The sequence below is a fragment of the Crinia signifera genome, chromosome 2 (genome assembly GCF_055691185.1).
Source record: "Crinia signifera chromosome 2, ASM5569118v1, whole genome shotgun sequence".
In the NCBI taxonomy this organism is placed as follows: Eukaryota; Metazoa; Chordata; class Amphibia; order Anura; family Myobatrachidae; genus Crinia; species Crinia signifera.
In genome coordinates, this window is record NC_139218.1 from 346,204,098 (window position 1) to 346,229,879 (window position 25,782).

The 25,782-nt window shown below is 44.3% G+C and overlaps 1 protein-coding gene across 3 annotated transcripts in view; it reads left to right on the forward strand.

Moving 5' to 3' along the window:
• The window catches only part of ASIC1 (acid sensing ion channel subunit 1), a 242,858-nt gene that overhangs the window by 174,153 nt on the left and 42,923 nt on the right, over nt 1-25,782 (forward strand). For all 3 annotated transcript variants that reach the window (XM_083169646.1, XM_083169648.1, XM_083169649.1), the window contains exons 7-8: nt 18,613-18,669; nt 24,706-24,859. In XM_083169646.1, coding sequence (XP_083025772.1) covers nt 18,613-18,669; nt 24,706-24,859 — 211 coding nt within the window. The remainder of the gene's footprint in view (nt 1-18,612; nt 18,670-24,705; nt 24,860-25,782) is intronic.

The window sequence follows — 25,782 nt, forward strand, 5'->3', positions numbered from 1 at the left end:
CGGAACACGACTGTGTTCACGACTGAAACAGTCGTATGCAGTCGTAGGGGAAATACTAATACGAAAAACTAGGTTTTTCATATTAGTAAATTTCCCCCACTATCTCACTCTTTTCCCCCTCTCTCTTATACTCACTCTCTCTCCCTCTGACACTCTATTTCTAAATAACTCTGTCTCTCTGTGTCACAGTCTCTCTCTCACTCCTTCACTCTCTCGCTTACTGTCTTTGTCTCACACTCTCTTGTTCCAATCTATCTCCCTCCCCTCCCTCCCTCCCTGACACTTTCTAACACTTCAGCTTGAACCCTCCCTTTCTCTCCTGCTCCTCTCCTCTATCTGACACCCTCTCTCTTTCTACCTGACACTTTCTCACACATCCTCTTTGTCTTTCACTCCCCTCACTCTCTCTTGTTCCCCTAAGGGGCATTTTAGCAACATGGGGGGGGGGGCGGCTTTCATGTTTTTATTACTGGCCCACGAAGTACTAGTTGCAGCAAGTGGGGGGATTCAAATAAATTAACTGGTTCTATGTCCTAATGACTATTTTAAGTATAGCAAAATATATACGATAGGTAGTTTAATAATTCATGCATTAAATATTCATTAAGAACAATAAAAGAGGTACACAAAACTAGATTATGTTATATATTATTCTTATTCCATGTGCCGTAATGCCTGTTGCACAGTATTCTGTATGTTGTAATGCCTGTTGCACAGTATTCCACATGCCATGATGCCTGTTACACAGTATTCCACATGCCATAATACATGTTACACAGTATTCCACATGCCATGATGCCTGTTACACAGTATTCCACATGCCCTAATACATGTTACACAGTATTCTGTATGTTGTAATGCCTGTTACACAGTATTCCACATGCCATGATGCCTGTTACACAGTATTCCACATGCCATAATACCTGTTACACAGTTCCGCATGCCATAATACCTTTTACACAGTATTCCACATGCCATAATACATGTTACACAGTATTCCACATGCCATAATACCTGTTACACAGTATTCCACATGCCATAATACCTGTTACACAGTATTCCACATGCCATAATCCCTGTTACACAGTATTCCGCATGCCATATTACCTGTTACACAGTATTCCACATGCCATATTACCTGTTACACAGTATTCCACATGCCATGATGCCTGTTACACAGTATTCCACATGCCATAATACCTGTTACACAGTATTCCACATGCCATAATGCCTGTAACACAGTATTCCACATGCCATGATGCCTGTTACACAGTATTCCACATGCCATGATGCCTGTTACATAGTATTCCACATGCCATGATGCCTGTTGCACAGTATTCCACATGCCATAATACATGTTACACAGTATTCCACATGCCATAATACCTGTTACACAGTATTGCACATGCCATGATGCCTGTTACACAGTATTCCACATGCCATAATACCTGTTACACAGTATTCCACATGCCATGATGCCTGTTACACAGTATTCCACATGCCATAATACCTGTTAAACAGTATTCCACATGCCATAATACCTGTTACACAGTATTCCACATGCCATAATACCTGTTACACAGTATTCCACATGCCATAATACCTGTTACACAGTATTCCACATGCCATAATACCTGTTACACAGTATTCCACATGCCATGATACCTGTTACACAGTATTCCGCATGCCATAATACCTGTTACACAGTATTCCACATGCCATGATTCCTGTTACACAGTATTCCACATACCATGATGCCTGTTACACAGTATTCCACATGCCATTATGCCTGTTACACAGTATTCCACATGCCACGATGCCTGTTACACAGTATTCCACATGCCATGATGCCTGTTACACAGTATTCCACATGCCATAATACATGTTACACAGTATTCCACATGCCATAATACCTGTTACACAGTATTCCACATGCCATAATACCTGTTAGACAGTATTCCACATGCCATGATGCCTGTTACACAGTATTCCACATGCCATAATACCTGTTACACAGTATTCCACATGCCATAATACCTGTTACACAGTATTCCACACGCCATGATGCCTGTTACACAGTATTCCACATGCCATAATACATGTTACACAGTATTCCACATGCCATAATACCTGTTACACAGTATTCCACATGCCATAATACCTGTTACACAGTATTCCGCATGCCATGATGCCTGTTACACAGTATTCCACATGCCATAATACCTGTTACACAGTATTCCACATGCCATGATGCCTGTTACACAGTATTCCACATGCCATAATACCTGTTACACAGTATTCCACATGCCATGATGCATGTTACACAGTATTCCACATGCCATGATGCCTGTTACACAGTATTCCACATGCCATGATGCCTGTTACACAGTATTCCACATGTCATAATACATGTTACACAGTATTCCTGTCACACGCAGCCGCGGCGGTGCGCGGCGGGCTTACTACTCACCCGTTCGCGCCCGCCGTCGGCTAGCGTGTAGTGGTCTCCAGGTCAGCGGCAGCAGGCAGCGGCAGTCTGGTGGGCAGCAGGCAGCGTGGGACGCCAGCAAGTGTAGTGGTATGTGCTGTAGGGGCGCCGGGAGGCCGGCGCCGCCATCTTGATTAAGGGCAAATAGCAGATTGGTCCTTGTCTGAGGTTTCCGCCCATACTGACCTGACAGCCAATGGCAGCCGCCCTCTAGGGATATAGGGGATCTGCCTAGGCCTGTTCAGTGTCAGTACAAAGAGTCTCCAGAGGCGTTCACAGCTCCCAGCTGACTCCGGCTCTCTGACTCACCTCTCCTGACTTGGTGCCTTGCTTCAGTGCTCTGTGTTGGACTCGATTCAGCTTTACCCCAGCCAGTTCTCTCCACAGTCTGGTCTCTGCCTGCATCCCTGAGCTTCCTGGCCTAAGCCCTTCAAGCCGTCTGCTTCCAAGCAACTTCCCATTCTTTTGTCATCATCCAGCTTCTTTCAGTCTTCAAGGATCCCTCATTACCATCAAGTACATTCTCTTTCCGGATTTCTTCATTTCTCAAGACCCCAGCCTGCTGTCCGCAGTATGTGAACTGTTATTGTTTCTATGAACTTTTTCTTCTTTCAAAGTGCCGTGCTGGCTCAAGTCTTATTACCACTAACTGCCACTTTAAGAAAGTATTCAAGTGTGTATTATTTCATTTATGAATTCTATTATTAAACCTGCACGATTTAATCCTTCCTCCTCTGGTCCGTCTCCGGTTGCTACACACCACACGACTTCATCCAGCCCTTCAGTTGTGACAGTTTGTACTGACCCGATGGAGTCGGGTGAAGAACAGGCTTCCATGGCGGACGCACTTCGCAGCATCATGGCTCGTCTGGAGCAAGTGGAGGCTACCCAACGTCAAGTGGCTCAATTCCTTCAGGTCTTGGCTTCGCCCCCGGCGGCTCCCTCAGTTTCTGTGGCTCCAGCTCCAGAGGTTCCAGTCCCTGTTCCTACACCTGGACCAATAGTTCCTCATCACATGCAATTACCAACCCCCAGCAAATATGATGGTTCTCCGAAAGGATGCCGTGGGTTTTTGAACCAATGCGATGTGCATTTCACCTTACAGTCTTCTCACTTTCCTACTTCCAAGGCAAAGGTGGCTTATATTGTGTCTCTCCTAGCAGGGTCAGCTTTGGACTGGGTGTCCCCTCTCTGGGAACGTGCTGATTCCCTGCTCAATGACTATGAAGCTTTTATTACCTCTTTCCGTCACATCTTCGACGAACCTGGCAGAGTGTCGTCTGCCGCTACTGAGATCCTGAGAATTCGCCAGGGTAGTCGCTCAGTGGGACAATATGCTGTGCAGTTCCAGACTCTGGCTTCGGAACTAAAGTGGAACGAAGAGGCTCTCGTCTCCGCCTTCTGGAATGGGCTGGCAGGTCGTATCAAGGACGAATTAACTACCCATGACTCTCCTGCTACTTTGGCTGAACTCATCTCCTTGTGCAACAAAGTAGATCTACGGATGCAGGAGCGTCAACTAGAGAGAAGTCGCTCCGACCGTCTCCGCCCTCGTCTCACCACCAACGCTGTTCCTGTTCCTAGACCTGGGCCCTCCACAACCACACCACCAGACGAACCCATGCAGATCAACCGCTCTCGGCTTTCCTTTGAAGAAAAATCCCGTAGACGTCGTGAGAATCTTTGCATGTACTGCGGTTCTTCCGCTCATCTGTTGTCTTCCTGCCCACTGCGTCCGGGAAACGACCGCTCCTAACCTCCCCGAGGGAGGCCAGGTTAGGAGTTCTGCTTTCATCTCCCTCTTCAACTGTGCCCACCATTCCTGTTACTCTTGTGTGCCCTCAGGGAAAAATCAAGGTCCAGGCTCTACTAGATTCCGGAGCAGCCGGGAACTTCCTTTCTTCCTCTTTCGTTCTTCAACATTCCTTGACGGTGCAACCTTTGGCCCATCCGTTGGCTCTCACTGCAGTAGATGGGAGTCGCATCAGCAGCGGGCAAATCACCCTTCAAACCGATCCAGTGACAGTTCTCGTCGGTGCCTTACATCAAGAGACTCTAGAATTTTTTGTCCTTCCTCAGTCCTCACACCAGGTAGTCCTGGGCCTACCATGGCTTACTAAGCACAACCCTCATATTGATTGGACCAGTATGGAGATCACAGCCTGGGGTACGAACTGCCTAACTACTTGCATGCCTCGTGTCATTCCACTCCATCAAACTAATCCTCAAGAAGTAGGAGGTTCCAGTCTTTCATCTTCACCAGCTCCACCCTTGTCGTTACCCACACCATATCTTTCTTTTTCTGACGTCTTCAGCAAAGGAGGTGCCGATACCCTGCCGCCTCATCGTTCCTGGGACTGTCCGATAGAGTTGATCCCTGGGAAGTTCCCACCGCGGGGCCGCATCTACCCCTTGTCTCTGCCAGAGACCAAAGTCATGTCTGACTACATTCGAGAGAACTTGGATAAGGGGTTCATTCGCCCGTCCACTTCGCCAGCCGGAGCAGGGTTTTTCTTTGTGAAAAAGAAAGATGGAACCCTCCGCCCATGTATCGACTACAGGGGCCTGAACGATATCACGATCAAGAACCGCTATCCTTTGCCTCTGATCACCGAATTATTCGATAAAATCCGAGGGGCTTCCATCTTTACTAAACTGGATTTAAGAGGGGCGTACAACTTGATCCGTATACGATCTGGAGATGAGTGGAAGACGGCGTTCAACACCCGAGACGGCCACTATGAATACCTGGTGATGCCCTTTGGTCTTTGCAACGCTCCAGCCGTCTTCCAACAATTTGTAAATGACATATTTCGAGATTTGTTGTATCATTCCATTGTGGTGTATCTCGATGACATTCTCATCTTCTCATCGAACCTCCATCTCCATCGGCAAACAGTAGCTGAGGTCTTGCGGCGCCTTCGCCAAAATAAATTATTCTGCAAGCTAGACAAGTGCGTCTTTGAGGTTACCTCCATTCCATTCCTCGGCCACATCCTCTCCAGCACTGGGATAGAGATGGATCCAGAGAAAGTAAGAGCCATCTTAGACTGGACAGCGCCCACCACGCTCAAAGGCATCCAGAGGTTCCTGGGCTTTTCAAATTACTATCGTCGTTTCATCCGTAACTTCTCCACCCTTGCTGCACCTCTTACTGCTCTAACCCGTAAGGGCTCTGATCCAAGTCAGTGGTCACCTGAAGCCTCTCAAGCCTTCCAACAACTAAAGGATGCTTTTGTCTCCGCCCCAATCCTTCTCCAGCCAAACCTCGACAAACCCTTTATTCTTGAGGTGGACGCATCCTCAGAGGGGGTAGGGGCAATCTTGTCACAGAGAGGGGAGGACCAGGTGCTTCATCCCTGTGCCTTCTTTTCCAAGAAGTTTCTTCCAGCGGAGAAGAATTACCCCATTGGAGAGCAGGAGTTACTGGCAGTCAAATCAGCGTTAGAGGAGTGGCGGTACCTCCTGGAGGGGGCACGACATAAAATTACGGTGTACTCCGACCATAAGAACCTCTCATTCCTCAAGCAGGCCCAATGTCTTACAGCTCGTCAAGCCCGCTGGGCCATGTTCTTCGAACGCTTTGATTTTCAAATCAAATTCAGACCCGGGACGATGAATGCCAAAGCCGATGCCCTTTCACGCTCTTTTGAAACTTCCGCTGATCTTGAGACTCCTCCTCGACCCATTCTCGATCCTCTGGTCTTTGCTCAAGTAACAGTCCAGCCTTCACCTCCACCAGGCAAGACCTTCGTTCCTCTCAATCTCCGGAAGAGAGTGCTGTCCTGGGCACACGCTTCCCGTTTCGCAGGGCATACCGGGGCACAGAAGACCTTAATGTTCCTATTGCGGTCATACTGGTGGCCTACCATCCGTCGTGATGTAAACTCCTTTGTCGCTTCCTGTGTAAAGTGCACTCAGCATAAGTCCTCCAGAACGTCTCCTGTCGGTCCTCTTCTACCTCTAGCCATACCAACAGAACCATGGTCCCACCTGTCTATGGACTTTATCTGCGAACTTCCTCCCTCCAAAGGGCATACAGTAATTTGGGTGGTGGTCGACCGCTTTTCAAAGATGGTGCACTTCTTCCCATTGAAAGGTCTTCCATCTGCTCCAGTGTTGGCTCAGCTCTTCATTTCCACCATCTTCAAACTCCATGGGTTGCCCAAAGAGATTATTTCGGACCGTGGCGTGCAGTTCGTCGCAAAGTTTTGGAGGGCCCTCTGTTCTGCTGTACAAGTCAAGCTCAAGTTCTCCACTGCTTTCCACCCACAAACCAACGGGCAGACAGAACGAGTCAACCAAGACTTGGAGGCCTTCATTCGTTTGTTCGTCTCTTCCTCTCAAGACGACTGGGTAGACCTTCTGCCTTGGGCGGAATTTGCGCACAACAATTCTTATCATTCTTCCTCCGGCACCACTCCCTTTTTCACTGTCTTTGGCAAGCATCCCCGATCTCCGGAGTTCTCAGATCTATCATTGTCCGAAGTCCCTGCAGCTGCTTCTTCCCTACAACGGTTTGCAAAGATCTGGTCAGACGTCCATACAGCTCTCCTCAAAGCATCCGCTCGATATAAAAGGATGGCGGACAGGAAAAGAAGAGCAGCTCCTAAGTTAAAGGTTGGAGATCGAGTATGGCTGTCTACCCGCCATATACGCCTTCGGTTACCGTCCATGAAGCTGGCTCCTCGGTTCATCGGGCCGTACCCGATCACTCAGGTGATTAATCCGGTGGCCTACAGACTACAGCTCCCTCCTTCCTTAAGAATATCAAATTCGTTCCATGTGTCTCTTCTGAAACCTTTGCGTTTGAACTTATATCAGAAGAAGGTGCCTAAACCGCCCAAAATTGGCTCGGAAAGAGAAACAGAGTTCGAGGTGAGGCGCATTATCGACTCACGTTGCCGCAATACCCATCTTCAGTATCTGGTAGAGTGGCTTGGATTCGGTCCTGAAGAGAATTCCTGGGTTGATGCTGCAGATCTTCATGCTCCTCGTCTGGTGAGACAGTTCTTTCAAAGAAATCCACACAAGGTGCGTAGGTGCCCTGGGGTCACCCAGAAAGGGAGGGGTACTGTCACACGCAGCCGCGGCGGTGCGCGGCGGGCTTACTACTCACCCGTTCGCGCCCGCCGTCGGCTAGCGTGTAGTGGTCTCCAGGTCAGCGGCAGCAGGCAGCGGCAGTCTGGTGGGCAGCAGGCAGCGTGGGACGCCAGCAAGTGTAGTGGTATGTGCTGTAGGGGCGCCGGGAGGCCGGCGCCGCCATCTTGATTAAGGGCAAATAGCAGATTGGTCCTTGTCTGAGGTTTCCGCCCATACTGACCTGACAGCCAATGGCAGCCGCCCTCTAGGGATATAGGGGATCTGCCTAGGCCTGTTCAGTGTCAGTACAAAGAGTCTCCAGAGGCGTTCACAGCTCCCAGCTGACTCCGGCTCTCTGACTCACCTCTCCTGACTTGGTGCCTTGCTTCAGTGCTCTGTGTTGGACTCGATTCAGCTTTACCCCAGCCAGTTCTCTCCACAGTCTGGTCTCTGCCTGCATCCCTGAGCTTCCTGGCCTAAGCCCTTCAAGCCGTCTGCTTCCAAGCAACTTCCCATTCTTTTGTCATCATCCAGCTTCTTTCAGTCTTCAAGGATCCCTCATTACCATCAAGTACATTCTCTTTCCGGATTTCTTCATTTCTCAAGACCCCAGCCTGCTGTCCGCAGTATGTGAACTGTTATTGTTTCTATGAACTTTTTCTTCTTTCAAAGTGCCGTGCTGGCTCAAGTCTTATTACCACTAACTGCCACTTTAAGAAAGTATTCAAGTGTGTATTATTTCATTTATGAATTCTATTATTAAACCTGCACGATTTAATCCTTCCTCCTCTGGTCCGTCTCCGGTTGCTACACACCACACGACTTCATCCAGCCCTTCAGTTGTGACAATTCCACATGCCATTATGCCTGTTACACAGTATTCCACATGCCATGATGCCTGTTACACAGTATTCCACATGCCATGATGCCTGTTACACAGTATTCCACATGCCATAATACCTGTTACACAGTATTCCACATGCCATACCTGTTACACAGTATTCCACATGCCATGATGCTTGTTACACAGTACTCTGCAAGCTGTAATGCCTATACATATTATGTCACGCACCATAATGCTACTATAGATTACACATAAATCCACACCCCATAATGCCATTTACACATAAGGCCACACACCGCAATTGCCAATATACATTGTGCTACACACCATGATGCCCGTTACACATGCCATAATACATGTTACACAGTATTCCACATACCATAATACCTGTTACACAGTATTCCACATGCCATAATACCTGTTACACAGTATTCCGCATGCCATGATGCCTGTTACACAGTATTCCACATGCCATGATGACTGTTACACAGTATTCCACATGCCATAATACCTGTTACACAGTATTCCACATGCCATGATGCCTGTTACACAGTATTCCACATGCCATAATACCTGTTACACAGTATTCCACATGCCATGATGCCTGTTACACAGTATTCCACATGCCATGATGCCTGTTACACAGTATTCCACATGCCATGATGCCTGTTACACAGTATTCCACATGTCATAATACATGTTACACAGTATTCCACATGCCATGATGCCTGTTACACAGTATTCCACATGCCATGATGCCTGTTACACAGTATTCCACATGCCATAATACCTGTTACACAGTATTCCACATGCCATAATACCTGTTACACAGTATTCCGCATGCCATGATGCCTGTTACACAGTATTCCACATGCCATGATGACTGTTACACAGTATTCCACATGCCATAATACCTGTTACACAGTATTCCACATGCCATAATACCTGTTACACAGTATTCCACATGCCATGATGCTTGTTCCACAGTATTCCACATGCCATGATGCCTGTTACACTGTATTTCACATGCCATGATGCCTGTTACACAGTATTCCACATGCCATGATGCCTGTTACACAGTACTCTGCAAGCTGTAATGCCTATACATATTATGTCACGCACCATAATGCTACTATCGATTACACATAAATCCACACCCCATAATGCCATTTACACATAAGGCCACACACCGCAATTGCCAATATACATTGTGCTACACACCATGATGCCCGTAACACATTATGGGGGAAATTTACTAAGATGTGTATTCTACTTCACATGTGATGTTGCTATGGGCCGTTGGGAGGGAGGCTAACGAATGTCCTCAGCAGCCTCCTTCTCACCACATCCATCGCAGTGCTAAGTAAGTCATGGCTTACACGGCGCTGCAAACAGGAGGGAAAACCAATAGACGGTGAATGGATTTCTCTCTGTGTGTACAGGGGCGGGAATTAGCGTGTGTGGGGTGGCGGCGTTAACATGATCTTCCCATCTCGGTGAACGGCACGCCGAGACAGGTCGCTCTGTTGCGCCAGCGGTATAGATGACGACAGCTCCATCTGTAGTAAGCCACCAGCCAAGGTGCCTGATAATAGCACCTACTTGTTCAATGTCAAGAACAATGTCCACAATGGCCGCGCTATATTGTACCAAACCTACCTAAGCCCTTTTCATAGGTTAACTATTGTACATGTACCACATGCGCATTAATAGAATCACTCCAGTAAAAGTGCTGCTGCAGTGCCTCTCTGTTCCGCGCCTACATGTGTCAGAGCCAGCAGCATAACAGGCAGCGTATCTGTAGAAGGGTCTTTTTTACCTATTCTATTCTGTTTTATATTTTGATATTTATCTCGAAACACTATTGCATTACCTGCAGAGATCCTGTTGTTTGGTTTCAAAATGAGGGATCTTATTGCTGTAGGAATTCGCCCATCCAGCAGCAATTACAGGTTGCTGGAATGCTATGCCTTCTATAGATTGAAATAAATGTAAAGTGTGATGCTGCAGGGCTGTCTACAGGTGATTGGATCAATACACTTCTCTTAAACCCCCAAATGGCTTTTTGAGAGTGTGAGTTTGTTTGACGGAATGATTGCCACCGCATCAATATACACTTACGGCATGTAAGGTAGAAAATGATCCTTTTTAAACCAATGAGTTTCAATAAAGTTGTAAATGAAGAGAAATAAGGGTTTGCTTCAAATGCATCACAATAAAAAAAAACATTTTCTGTAAGTAATAGTGTTAGGATTCTCTGTCTGCACAGTTACACTATACAGACCAATCCGCTTTATTTAACATTATAATCTGCTTATCGTAAGCATTTCATCAATCAGTTTTTATATCTACATTAGATCGGAACTAATGTCACCTAAATATGTGATTAAATTAGTGGATCACCCTGTGCTGCAGCAGCTGATATCATCTCAACACCTGATGGAGAGACACCACTCTCTTGAATACATACAACACTCAGAATTACAGGTGGAGACAATTTAAAGCGCTTTAAAATAAAAGACTATTACTTCCCTTGAAATGTAGAATTCAGGATTCAATTCAGGAATTCGGTACTTAGTCTTCACAGATCATACTTGCCTACCTGACCCTCTCCATGCAAGAGAAAATGCTCTGTTCCTGGATTTCCCTGGTAATGTAGGATTACACTGGGGCAGGGGCTAATGTGAATGTTCTAATATTCTCTGTAAAGCGCTACGGAATATGTGTGCGCTATATAAGAAACTGTTAATAAGTAACAATAAATAAAATAAAGGTACTGTATCTTTTAAACACCCAAAGGTATGTGATGCGTACCCCAACTTACTGATAATCGGGACTTGACACTCCTATAAAGGTTTCTTTGAGACTACACAGTATAAGTCAAACCAAAGTCTTGATGGGTTCCACTCCTATATACAAGAGAAAAACATGAAATATATACAAAAAAAATTGATTTTCTAAATTTTTTGTATATAGCTCATGTTTTTATCGCATCACATACCTATTGGATGTTTGAAAGATACCTTTATTGGAAAGACCTACACCTGCACACTGTGATACCTTTATAGGCTTCACCACATCGTTATCGATGTGAATTTGGTACGCAACTTTTTTGCATAAGTTTAGGTGGAAGAAGATCCCCTACATCCCCTATATATTGTGCACTGGGGTGGAAAGAATTCAAACAATTTGTATGGACATATTACACTATACGTTGTTTTTTATTTGATGCTTTTATTCATGTGGCCATACACATATGGAAAACTCATCTGTGAAGACTAAGCACCACATTCCCTGAAGTGAATCCTGAATTCTACATTTCAAGGGAAGTAATAGTCTTTCATTTTAAAGCGCTTTAAACTGTTTCCACCTGTAATTCTGAGTGTTGTATATATGTTTTGAGTCTAATATATCCAAAGAAAAATGAACAGTCAGGGGTAAGTTTACTAAAAATTAGGTGATTTTGCCCTTAACATCCAATCAGATTCTATCATTTCTCCATTGCATCCTAGAAAATTATAGACATACGGTAATCTGATTGGTTGATTTTCATTTTTAGAAGCTTTTCTAAATTTACTACTGAGTGTCACATGCATCTTCAGAGAAGCTTAGCAAATAGCTCTCGCAGCAGTGTGGAGCTGTGAATCAGCAAGAGCAGGAGGGCCAAGCTTTGGGGTTATTGAATGCATTTTAGACCATTATAGGATCTAGTTTAAAGCGTTGGACACTAGTCCTCTCAGGGGCGCATCAAGAGAGGAGAAGGCCCATCTGCAGTCTCCGACCAGGCGCTAGGAGACCGTAGAGCTGTCCCAGAGTGTAGTACACATGCGCAGGTCCCTGGAAAAAAGGTTTCAGCAGCTAATTTGTCTAATGATTTTGCTGGCTACACATGCGCCATCATGCCTGTACCTCACACTCCCCACCCTCTCTTGCTATCCTACTGTAGAGTCAATCATTGTGGCATCACTAGGGGGGGTGGGGCCCACACCGTGTGTCACCCTTTGGTATGGAGACACCAAACAGAGCTGTACTCACACGTTTGCGCCGGGGTCCGCACATCCCTGTCGGCAAATCGCAACATATAAATATAGTATAGATGTCTTAATGGCCATTTTAAATGAGTTTTTGTCTCCAATTCTAAAGGGGGCCATTTTTTTGATCTACAGATTAATATTGAGCTATAATAGAAAAATGGCCAGTTCTCTGCCACATATAAATCCTACTGTGTTAAGGATAGGCGTGCGCACAGGGTGTGCATAATTTAATGAATTACCTCACACTCCCTCCTTTCCTCTCTTAACCCTGCATCTCTCACACCTTCCTTCCCTCTATCACCCCTTGAACCTCTCACTCCTTCCTTCCCTCTATCACCCCTTGAACCTCTCATTCCTTCCTTCCCTCTATCACCCCTTGAACCTCTCGCTCCCTCCTTCCCTCTATCACCCCTTGAACCTCTCGCTCCTTCCTTCCCTCTATCACCCCTTGAACCTCTCGCTCCCTCCTTCCCTCTATGATCTCTGCACCTCACACTCCCTACCCTCGAGCATCACCAGGGCTGGCATTCTCTTTACTGCTGTCCTTTTGCTGCCGGTGCTGCGCCTCTCCCTATAAGAGCTGCCCTTTGCAATGCGCTCCGGAGCATGACGGGAGGTGGACTAATAGAAGGGGGGAGGGTGACACCATGAGTCAGTGCACCGGGTGACACCAACCTTATTGGTGCCTCTGCGTTGTGGAGGCTGAGAAACACAAGGTAATGGCAGACATGGGGGAGTCAGCAGCACCCAAAAGGGAAGATGAATTACCTATAGGGACTTATACAAAGCAAAAGGGAAAAATACAAAGAGAGGCAAGTTGAAAGAGACACTCCAGGGGGAGGGGTACATGCTATGACTTTTTATTTTGCCTAGAATATTGGCAAGTATGATCTACATATACAGTTTCAGACCTGACTGCGCTGCCTTTGCTTTTAGAACACCCTCTTTTAACATTGTTTATTCTAGTATTTTTACCCTCTCCATTTTTAGAATATCGAACAGCACTGCTGTAATGTTCTGTAGCTATGGCTCCTTGACCCAGTCCAGAACCAAGCCACTCTGCCTGCTCTCACCTCTCCCCAGTTGCAGACCACCCTGCTACAACCACAAACCAGCCAACCTGATTCACATCTCCCCATCCCTTCTCTCTCTTTTTTCTTTGCACCCTGAAATGCCAAATCAATCTGCAATGAGCTGCCCGCAACCTCTTCATCTCATCTTCAAGTATCTTAACCTTCTCGCCATCACAGAAATCCGTCTCTCCTCCTCTGACTCCATCTCCACTGCTGGAGGCTTCTCCTTCACCCACTTTGTAGACCTGACGACCACCAAGGTGACAAAGTGAGCACCCTCCTCTGCCCAAACTGCACCTTTTGCCTAATCAGAAACCTCCCTCAATTTGTTCACCTTATTTGCCTCTTGTACCACTTCACATTACCGGATGTCTAGTTTTGCCTATGCTGCTCACAAGGATGGCATATTCTGTGAGGCCACGCCGCTTTCACAAAGCCACCACCCCTTTTCTTGGAGCACTTGTGTCTGAGCCCTGTAACTATTTCCTCTTCCCATATCATGGTGCCCCCAAACCCCCTGTCGTTTTCTTTTGGATCCACCCCTGGCCATATGGCTAGGTATTAGGTAAGGAGTACATCTGTTGACGCCTCTCTATTGCTGTTGGCTTCCTTGGTTATTTGGACTTTATGTAATATTGAATAGTAAACTGTTCTACATGTTATTTGCGTCTGAAACATTTTATTTTCACTTTATACTGTAAATAGATTTAAAAAAAACTGCAATAATCTTAAATTCCTCTTTGGCTAGTTGAAATGTTATCAGATATGGAATATGAAATCTTGGCATGAGACAATGCTACAAAGTACTTCCTTGGGATGGAAGGTAAATACTGAAATGAAGATTATCGTCATTACAAATAAAGCTTTGTTTTATGAGGCCTGCTGAGAAGGAAAATGCGGCTGCTTACTTTATGTTGAGAAGCCATGGCTGGATCTTACGCAGCTGAAGAAAAGGCAGTTTACAAGAGCCAGAGAAATATTCTGGATATAGCAGTTTCATGAATTATAAGAATAGAATTTGAATAGAACTCCAAGTGAATAAATAGAAGAACAAGCATGCATTCATCTTGGCAGCTCAGGGATGAGATTAATATTTACTAATTATAGATTTCAGCTGCTCCAACAAACAGGTTACAAAAACATGGAATGTAATACTGTAGCTACAAATTCTAACTCTAGCACAATTAGGTGCACTTATTACACATACTGTACACTATAGAAATATTGTGGTTGTTTTTTTTTATTTGGCTAAAATATAATTTCATTGACACAAATTGAAGAATTTATGCCATGCTTGCCTACATTTGAAAACTAGGGGAGACAACTATAAATACTAAACAAATACCTTTCCTCAGGAAGCTATGTACGACTATACAAGGTATTAGAAGACGAGGACCGCTTATTATGATGGCAGATTTTAACTTGGTGGTAGATCCAAATATGGACAAATCTAGAAACCCAAACCCCGCCCTGAAAGGTCCACATATGGCTTTTCAATTGTTATTGGCGGAATTTGATTTATTTGATGTTTGGAGAGTAATGGATCCTACAGGGGGGAATATACATATTATTCTCCGGTTTATAATACTTACTCTCGTATTGATCTTCTAGTAGTCGATAAAGGCCTCACACACTTTTGAATAGAACGTCTGGGTCCATTTTAAGCCCAAGAAGTTGGCACGTTGATGCTTTCTCCAGAGTAGTAGTCAGCCTGGGCTGTTTTTTTTATTTAGGGGCATGTTGGCAGTTATGTTTAATTTGTTTTTTTATTTAGTAATTTGTATTTTTCCATTTTATTTTATTTTTATTGTTAGCAGTACTGGTCCTATATAGGAACCAGCGTCATTGTGATCGGGGCTATTTTAGTATTTATTTATAGCTACGGTTTTACTCTTTGATCCTGCCATCCAGTTTCGGCAATTGAACGGTCTGTACCGCAGTTTAGTAAGATGGACATAGCAGGGTTGCTTTATTTAGTGACCGCTGGCCATCCCTTATCATCAGAAATCATCGCTTAGCCGTAGGTCATGCTAAACATATCCATTTTTTTAAAGAGAGACCAGTGTGAAATCGCATGGATTTCTAAATTGGCAGCTATACAATAAACGTTTAATTATTCCACAATAAAGCTCTGTCAGTGTCAGAGATATAAAGAGCCACTGCTGTGATGTGAGCCAGAAGCAAGAAGATTTTCTAGTGCACTGCAATGGGAGCTGTCAGACAGCATTCAGCCAACACATTATCATATATTTCATTATTGATTGCAATCATTTTATTAGGATGATGATGGTGCATACGTGATTGGTCCATTGTTTGTATGCCTCTTGTATTGTTTATCCACAGCAAGTGTACTCCATGCAAACCTATATGAGCTTGACCTACAGTAAATATATTCCGCAGTCATCATTATATCATAATAATTGAGTTCGGGCAGAAAATGCCCTTGGACTGGTAATCATTATTACATCAATGTCCACTGGAGCTAACTGGGCCCTGTAGGATCTCATCTATTTGTCCTGGGGCCCAAAAATCCAAATATGCCTGCATAGTTGTGCTATCCAGACATAGCCTCCATATTTGACTATGTAGGGAACTTTTACCTGGTAGTCACTACACTCATCATAATCTATAATATGGATTGAGTATCTGGTCTTTACTTACAGCTGTCCCCTTACCCATAAAGCTCTATGTGCCCATTGGTTCTACACGTTTTCAGGAAGCTGATGCATATTGAAGAATTGTGTTTTAAGAGACAAAAAAGTAATACCAGCAATCCGGACACAGATATATAGAGTGCCAACACCAGGATAATGCTACTGAAGGACAAAGCTCAGCTAGATAGGTCCAAGTTGCTTGCTACTACAACATAATACAAGCGGACGGTCAGGGCAGGCAACTAATTATCATGACGATAAACATGCAAAGTTTGGGGCTGGCAGCAAGCAAGAATGGTCAAAAAGAACACAAGATCAGGACAAATCACAGACAGGTTAATTGAAACACAATGTTAGGTCAAGAGAATGGCTAGCAGTATAGTAATATGATATGGTCATAGTCATGTGATATGGTCACAGGTCTGTTTTAAAATATCTCTGGGCACTTTACCTGCAGCAACAGAATAAGTGAGTCTAGAGGCTATTTAATTAAAAGTGATGACCACAAGCTGCCAACATTTGCACCATTTTCTGGAAAATCGAAGCTACAAACATTGTATATTTTCCGTATTTGTCCTTTACTATAGTTTTCGAAACCTGATTTGCCCCATTTAGAAAAGCCATCAGGTGAGAGACTATGGGGTACATTTACTAAAATGGGAATTTTATTGAAGATGGGCTGTTGCCCATAACAACCAAACAGATTATATCTATTATCTTCTAGAAGGTGCTAAATAAATATGTTGAATCTAATTGCTGCTATTGCATCTTCAATAGAACTCCCAACTTAGTAAATTTACACCAATACATATGATACAATAGCATGATTCCCACATTCATTATGTTTGGAAACCAGACGTAGGGGCACATGTATTAAGCCTTAGAGGTTGATACAGATGAGAGAGTTAAAGTACCAACCAATCAGCTCTGATCTGCCATGCCATTGGTTGGTAGCTTATCTTTTTCCACTTTATGACCCTCCAAGGCTTAAGTTGAAATGTCCCTACTTAGAAGGGAGTGTGGTCAACATGAGATGGTGATGAGGTTGGGTTACTATGGCAATGTGGCCATATCTGTACTTCTAGAAACACTAGTGCACTCACATCTGTATCCAATCACTGATGTGAGTGAGACTGAGACATAGCAATATTGCCAGCTTTTAGGACAATGGGATATGCTCCAGAATTATTCCATCTAGATCAGAACAATTTAGAGGCATGCAGTAATATGACTCCGTTACTTACAACTAGTTTATATTATGAGATTGGCTTGGGAGAAACTAACGCTGTTAAATAGCTTGTAAGTGTAAATGTTTTTTTGGACCCAGGTAATGTTGAAGTAGCATTTTTAATCACAAAAAAAATGTATTAATTTGAGAAAGTCGTAAGAATATTTTAATAATAGCTTATTGATTCATGAGTTTCGATTAATTTAATAATAGCTTATCGATTCATTAAAGTTACCCTGATATAGGGCAGGATGTTCTAACACCTACCGCCCAACATCGCCCCTCTCCACGGGGAACTGCATTCTTAATAATCGCATATGCATTAACCTATGCGATTATTAACGCAAAGGACAGCTCTTGTGAAAAGAGACGTCCTCTGCGATGCGACTCCAGCGATGGACTTCAGGGTCTGAGACCCGAGAGTCCCTTTGAGCATGCGCAGAATGACGGCCCAGCCACGGGCATGCTGGGAGGGATCCGTGATGGATCCCTCACTCACGCATCGGAGAGAAACCCATAGGCTTCTATAGGGTATCGCCAGCAAAAGCTAGCGATACCCTCAGCAGCGCTGACCTGACGGAGGGGCACATGAAAAAATGACAGATAACAGGGTTTTACCGCATATTTGTTTTAGGGCATCCCTCCCATAGATGCTACGCTGCATATTGGGCCTGATTCAGATCTGTTCGCTAGGCTGCGTATATTCTCTGCCTAACGAGCAGGTAAATAAAGCCCTGCACGAGCATGCAAGTGGATGTGTAGGAGGAGTCTATACTTACTATTCGGCGAATTTGGGGCAAGGGCACTGACATCATGTGACATGCGCTCGCCCCAAGCGGGCATGGACACGCCTGCATTCTCTGGGTACGCCCAGCATTTCTATGGGCATGCCCAGAAAATGCTGGGCAGTCCCCTGCCCCCGGGCCCTACCCGCCCACTGTCTGTCCATCCTGGAGGATGAGGGTTAAAGTCGCCGAAGGCGTTCACTCCAGGGGTTTGCATATGCGCATATTCATGCATGCACATCCGCAGACCCCCAACAATCGGAGGGGTACCAAACTCCGCCTGCACAGAGCGGGTCTGAATCGCCCCCATAGTTAAACTTTGACACATGACTGTGCTATACTGTTTTCCTTTCCATGTATAGATCAGTAGCTCGTCATTTAAGGTTGTATACACAAACATTTTATTGCTTATATCTGTTTTCAGGAGATGCTGCGTACTGCACCCCGGAGCTGTACAAGGAGTGTGCGGACCCCGCATTGGGTACGTTTTGTTTCTCTTTCCCCTGTGTATTTTGTAAAATAATTCCATATAGTGATTGTTACATATGCAGAGAAATTTTCGTGATGTGTAATTTCCAAAGCAGGTATAATATAGCCCTGGAGGCTAATACAAAGGTCCATCCACTTAGTGACAGAGTAAATAAATATAATGCAACCATGACACAGCAAAGCAATGCAATAATACAAACCTCAGATTTGTGTCTATACTTTGTTAATAATATTTATTTGAAAGATTCGGGGCATATTCTACATTTGTAATGTTTTGTAAGGTTTTTTTTTCCCAAATTCACAATAAAAAATTTAAAATTTTCAACTAAATTTCCTAAAATCCTCTTGCCAGGGCTCCAATCTGCGACCATCTTGGCGTAGAGCCGGACGCATTGTCAGGACGCAGTTGCCAGTGGTGAATTTCCCACTAGGCACTAGGTCTAAGGGTGGCACTTACTGGCAGTTGCTTCTTTTTTGTTACAGTATGTCATTATGATTTTGTTTTTAAATATATTATTTTTCACCTCTTGAGTGTGGAAATATGATTAAAAAATTTTGGTCCTGGAGGTGGTAGTAGGGTCAGGTTGAAGCTGCCGGGAAGGTCTCCATGCATCTGAATTGGCCCCAAAATGAAGTGTACAATAATATGATGGGGGCGGAGCAGGCAGTAATGTGCCTAGGGGCGGCCTGACCTCTAAATTCAACCCTAGCTGTTACACTGCTTGCTGGTTTGGGTCTCCAACTGGAGATGGCGTTACTTTATTGTACTCTCAAATTCTTTGCATTCCTGAAGCTTGGTAAATCTGGCGCATTTGTTTAAGAACATGGAGGGACTGCATGAGATAGCGGGCATATCTGCTGCAATCTCTCATTTGAAAAAAATTGGGGGGCGCTTAATATTTGTAGGTACCCCCTGAAGACATCTGAGTGAGATCATGCAAGTTTTGTTGATGACAATGATTCTGGTCACTAAGAGCATACAGCCTAATGGCTAGTGTATATATATTCATATAAGGCAGGGCTAGGCAACACCGGCCCTCCAGATGTTAATGAACTACACATCCCAGGATGCTTTGCATTAGTTTTGCTATGTGGCCATGCTGAAACTGATGCAAAGCATCCTGGGATGTGTAGTTCATTAAAATCTGGAGGGCCGGTGTTGCCCAGCCCTGATATAAGGGCTACTGAGATTATATAAACATCGGCATCCTCCATATGTGCTCGGCCAAATTCTAAGCACACAAATATAAGTTTCCATATTGACATTAGCTTTGAAATGAGTCTATAATCTCCTGCTGCCCAGTACCAGGGATCATCACTGCCCATCTCCAGTAGAAGAGAACTCCGGCTTCCTAAAATTCTATTGTACGGGAATATCTGATCATTTTTGTTGCTGTGTTTCCGATGGCATCAGCTTTGTGGATACAGTTGTATCAAGTGCACCGACCAAACCTTAACCTGTCATATCCAAGGAGGATAAAAATAAACAATATCTACCCAGACAAAAGAATTATCTGAAGGTGGTGTTCCTCTTTAAGTCAAAGAACATATCATAATAAAATACATAAAAGCCCACAGGCTAACATTACTGCCTTGCCAAGAAGAGGCTACAAAGCAAATGTCACTATGATCTGCGCTGAGAAATGTTGTGATAGGAAAACACATATGGCAGAAAGGTCAAGTCTTCATTAATACCACTGTTCAACATCAGCTGCTGCAATGTGCGCTCCGTGCTACCATAATAGACTGCTCCGGAATATCCCCGGAGGCTCAGCATGGAGATTGGGAGTACAGATTGTTGTGACTATGGTAAGCTTTACAAACATGCTGGCCGGACGTTCTAGTACTCACTATGAGATATACATCTGTTTTAGTTTCGGTTTTCTGATCATGTTGTATTTAGAAACGTTACTGGAAATACAGATGCACAATGGAATGGGATCATTGGACAGACAAGCATTAGGTCACAAGGGCAACATGCCTCAATGTCCACATGACTGAAGGTCGAACTGGGGTTAGGTCGACAGGGTCATTAAGTCAACTGGGTCATTAGGTCGACATGGGGAAGGTCGACAGTCAAAAGGTCGACATGAGGTTTTTCACTTTATTTGTCCCGAATTTCAACACTTTGGACATGGACACATAGAGCCGCATTGCTCGCCATGTTTCGGCACACTATTGTATTCTCCCACCATGCCCTAGTGGATGGTAGGGCATGAAATACCGCCTGTCGGCACATGTCGACCTTTTGACTGTTGACCTTCCCCATGTCGACTTAATGACCCTGTCGACCTAACCCCATGTTGACATTCAGTCATGTCGACCTTGAGGCATGTCGACCTTGTGGAGTCGACCTAATGCTTGTCGACCTACTGCTTGTCTGTCTAGTGACCGAATCCCTACATAATTCGGGGTGTACTCTGTGTGCTATGTTTCAATTTGAGAAGGACGCCACAGTCAGCAAAAAAACGAATAAGGCAGCACGGATGGTGTAATGGTTAGCATTACTGCCTCACAGCGCTGAGGTCATGGGTTCGATCCTCATCATGGCTCTAACTGTGCGGAGTTTGTATATTCTCCCCGTGCTTGCGTGGGTTTACTCCGGGTACTCCGGTTTCCTCCCACAATCCAAAAATATACAGATAGGTTAATTGTCTTCCAACAAAATTCACCCTAGAATGTCTGTGTGTGTGTGTACATGTGGTAGGTAAAATAGACTGTAAGCTCCACTGGGGCAGGGACTGATGTGAATGTTAAAAAAAAAAAAATATATATATTCTCTGTAAAGCGCTGCGTAATATGTATGCGCTATATAAGAAACTGTTAATAAATAAATAAATAAATATAAAATGATTGTGATTGATCGGCCAACGCAATCCCCTACACGGTCCATAGGGGTCACAACTGAAGAAAGCAGTCTCCAATTAAATCCACCAATGAAAATGTGTTATAGAGTATAATACTTTATATTCAGGATTAAGTGTTCATTCCTGTTCCCATTCATTAAACAGGTAGCAATCTCCTGCTTACAGGATTTCCATCAACTAAACAATATGGGCCTAATTCAGACCTCATCGCACTGCTGCAAATTAGCAGGCCAGGCAATTATCGATAGACTGCAAGTGCATAAAGCCCATAGTACGACGGCGGTCAGAAATCCGATTATCGATAACACTCTCCCTGCAGCCTAACCCGGCTTACGTTTGGGATTCCGGCTGTCGGGACTCCAGGCACCACTATTCTGACTGCTGGGATCCCGTCCTTTGGGTTGCTATCTACATCCTGTATATACTAGTATATATATATATATATATATATATATATATATATATATATATACACACCTCTCTCTCCCGGCACTCTGTTGCCCCTGGCTTGGGGTGTCTTGCCCTGGTGCCCTCCGTGGTGGATACTCCACTGTTACACCCTCCTTGTTGGCGGCGGCACTCAGGGACTCCAAACGTGGTAGCTTAGTGAAACATTTATTATCTATGTTTCTGAGGTCTCGCCCCTGACGAAGGGGGCGAGACCTCTGAAACGTAGATAATAAATGTTTCACTAAGCTACCACGTTTGGAGTCCCTGAGTGCCGCCGCCAACAAGGAGGGTATATATATATATATATATATATATATATATATATATATATATATATATATATATATATATATATGCTTGGGATAGGCATATGAATATCATTACAAAGAAATATCAAGGATCAAAAAGGGTTAAGATTACCTGAATGATAAAAAAGGGGCAGACTAGATGGGCCAAATGGTTATCTGCCGTCAAATTCTATGTTTCTATGTTTCATATAGTAGATTCCTATTTTGGGAGCCTTGCTGTGAGCATATCACCAGTCTGGATCATTATATGGTTGACCACCTCAAATCGGTCAGAGAAATTTCCAAGTGAATTAGAGGATTTTTTTTACCCATTTGGGATCTATTTTGAACAAAACAACCTCAGTGGACAACCCTTGCTCAAAAAACCTTGTTGACAACAAAAAATCAATATAAAATCAACGCATAAAGTTAAGTCAAAGTTAAAGGGTATTTGTCCTTTTGAGGATTTGCATCCCGACAACTGATTGTGATAACACCAAATTTCTGTATTATTACCCCTGATGTTTTTGACGAAACGCGTTGGTTGATCATATTACTACAGTTCTAAATATCCTACACTGGTGGCCCACTTTTGAAGAAAATTACAGATGTGATTTACATGTTTTAAAAAATATATATATGTTTTGGACAAATTCTGTATTAATTACTTTGCTGGACAATTAGCACCCTCTGAATCTTTCTTTTTTAGGTACTTATTTCCTAGCACGGCGCCCGTCAGGTCTATCGCATTCCATTAACTTAAGGTATGCGATGGGACCCGATCAGAGCCGATATCAGGCTTTTCAAAGTTTTGCGTACAATGCTGTACAATTTTAACATCGCGTCGCATCGCATGCCATTACAATGGCATGCGATGCGACGAGACCTGATTTTACATTAAAAAGGTACCCTGATGCCTAATTACTATGTTAAATGTACCCCCAGACCAGATGTTTTAATTGTACACCCACCCTGATGGGTGATTAATATGTCAAATGCACCCCCATTGTTTACGACACCCCCACTTTGAACACCTACCCAAAGCGTGGCGAGCGCAGCGAGCTCGTGAGGGGCGATGGTACGCGTCCTCTGACCTTTTCATACCCCCACTATCCACGTCGACGTGGAGTTGATTTTAGATAGTGTGGCGAGCGCAGCGAGCCACCGAGCCCGAAGCGTGGCGAGCGCAGCGTAATACATGTGAAGTCATCTGCGTCCCCTCGCGGGGCACACTGTGCTCACCACGCTTCGGGCTCGGTGGCTTGCTGCGTTCGCCACACTATATAAAGTCAACTCCACGCCGACGTGGATAGTGGGGGTATGAAAAGGACGGATGATACGTACCGCCACCTCTCGCAGGCTCGCTGCACTTCGGGTTGGCGTTGATAGTGGGGGTGGCATTAACAATGGGGGTGCATTTCACAGATTAATCACCCATCAGGGTGGGTGTACAATTAAAAATCGGGTCTAGGGGGCCATTTAACATAGTAATTAGCCATCAGGATGGCTGTACAATTAAAAAACGGGTATGATCGCATCGCATTGCATGCGATCGGGTCGCATGCGATGCGACCCGATCACATAGACCCGATGCCATAAGATCATTATCGTGGGCGCCTTGCTAGGAAACAAGTACCCTTTTTTATCTCTAAAACTATGAATCTTTCTGAGGTGCTGCTGGTATCATTTATTAGCGCAGATCGGGGCCCCTTTCTATTTTTATATATACTAGTATGTATAAATTTTTTAAACATGATTGCAGACGCAGACGCCATTTTAGTTGGTGTCCGTTTTTGAAGCTCTGCTTCTCCCTATGGTAAATAGCCCAGGTGTACTCATAGGGTTCCATCGGATCCCTCTGCAGTGCAATAGTTATCGCCATATGCACGTGTGATCCCAGCTCTGGCATGTGTATGAACAGTCAAACTTGGCAGTATTACGTTTCACCGCTCCAGAAATAGCAAAGATGGAGATTGCAGGGACAGCAGATTTTCAGATGATCTGTCCCCGCATAGGGACACTATTAAATTGCTCCAGTGTTTCACTGAAACTAGCACTAAGTTGGAAACGAAATTAGATTGACACTCTAAAGTGATTGATGACCAGACCCCTGACTGCTTTATGCGAATTTGCAGCTTGGACTTGAACAAGCAAAAAGAAACAAGACAAATAAATTCTAAATGTTGCTTGTTCTTCGTCTTAAACGGTTACATTTTAGAGGTTTTTATTACATTTTATTTCATGTGAACAAACATCATTGTGTATTACTAGTCCCACTGCTGGCGTAATGCTGACACAAGCAATGCTACATTTAGAACTAAAGTAGAACTATTTTTCTGTAGCGTCCTTGATGATGAGCACTGTTTGTATAGCGGTGAATGTGGTCCTAATTCTTTTGTCTTTTTCTCCTCTCAACTGCCTCAGATTTCCTGGTGGAGAAGGATAATGACTACTGCGTATGTGAGACGCCATGTAACATGACACGCTTTGGGAAGGAGCTGTCCATGGTGAAAATCCCCAGCAAAGCTTCAGCACGGTATCTAGCCAAGAAATATAACAAAAGCGAGCAGTATATAGCGTAAGTTTCTGAGTGTGCCTGTAGACAGCAATACATGTGCAAAGGGTGTTTTCTGTAACGTGGAAGGCAAGAGGTCTCTGTGTGAAGGGATGGGTTTTTGGGCCCCAAGTAATGTCTTTCTGTATAATGAGAGTATTTGTCTGTCATTATAGTCGGTGCGATGGGGCCATGGATAAATATTGCTAAGGTTACATTGCTGACACAAGCACGTGCACTGGTTACTGAACTGAGCTGTCTTCAAGACCCCAAAATCTCCCTAACAAGGGCCTGATTTGCACTTAGGGGGTTATTGTGGTTCACATGCAAAGGCAAATTCCTTCTCAAACGGACAAAACCATGTGCACTGGAGGTGGGGCAGATGTAACATGTGCAGAGAGAATTAGATTTGGGTGAGTTATTTTGTTTCTGTGCAGGGAAAATACCGACTGCTTTATTTTTACACTGCAATACAGATATCAGTTTAAAGTGAAACCCCATCCCGTCTCGGTACGCTATCAATGCCGTCTGCAAATAGCAGAAAAAATATAGTGTTCTGGATTGTTAGAGGGAGAAGATCCCAAACAGGTATCTTGCCTGGCTACCCCAGGAGGCCTAAATCTCCTCTGCATAGGTCTATTCCTCTTTGGAGTCTCACATCAATATTGTGTAAATCTCCAGGATAATGGTGCAGCCACCATGTTTCCGGAGACCTGTGAATGCGCAGTACACTCAGGTCAGAGTCTAATCACATCTGCAGTGGCACACGAGCCCGCCCCCATTCTCTCTAAGTCCACCCCCACTATGTTCTCTAACATGGGCACTTCCTTGATTCATTTCTCAAAAAAATATTTATTATTCAAACATTTTTTTAATTATAAAAAAAAATATTTTATCTGAATTTCTTTTTAATCCCTTCAAAGCATAGGTAACATAATAATGGCAGC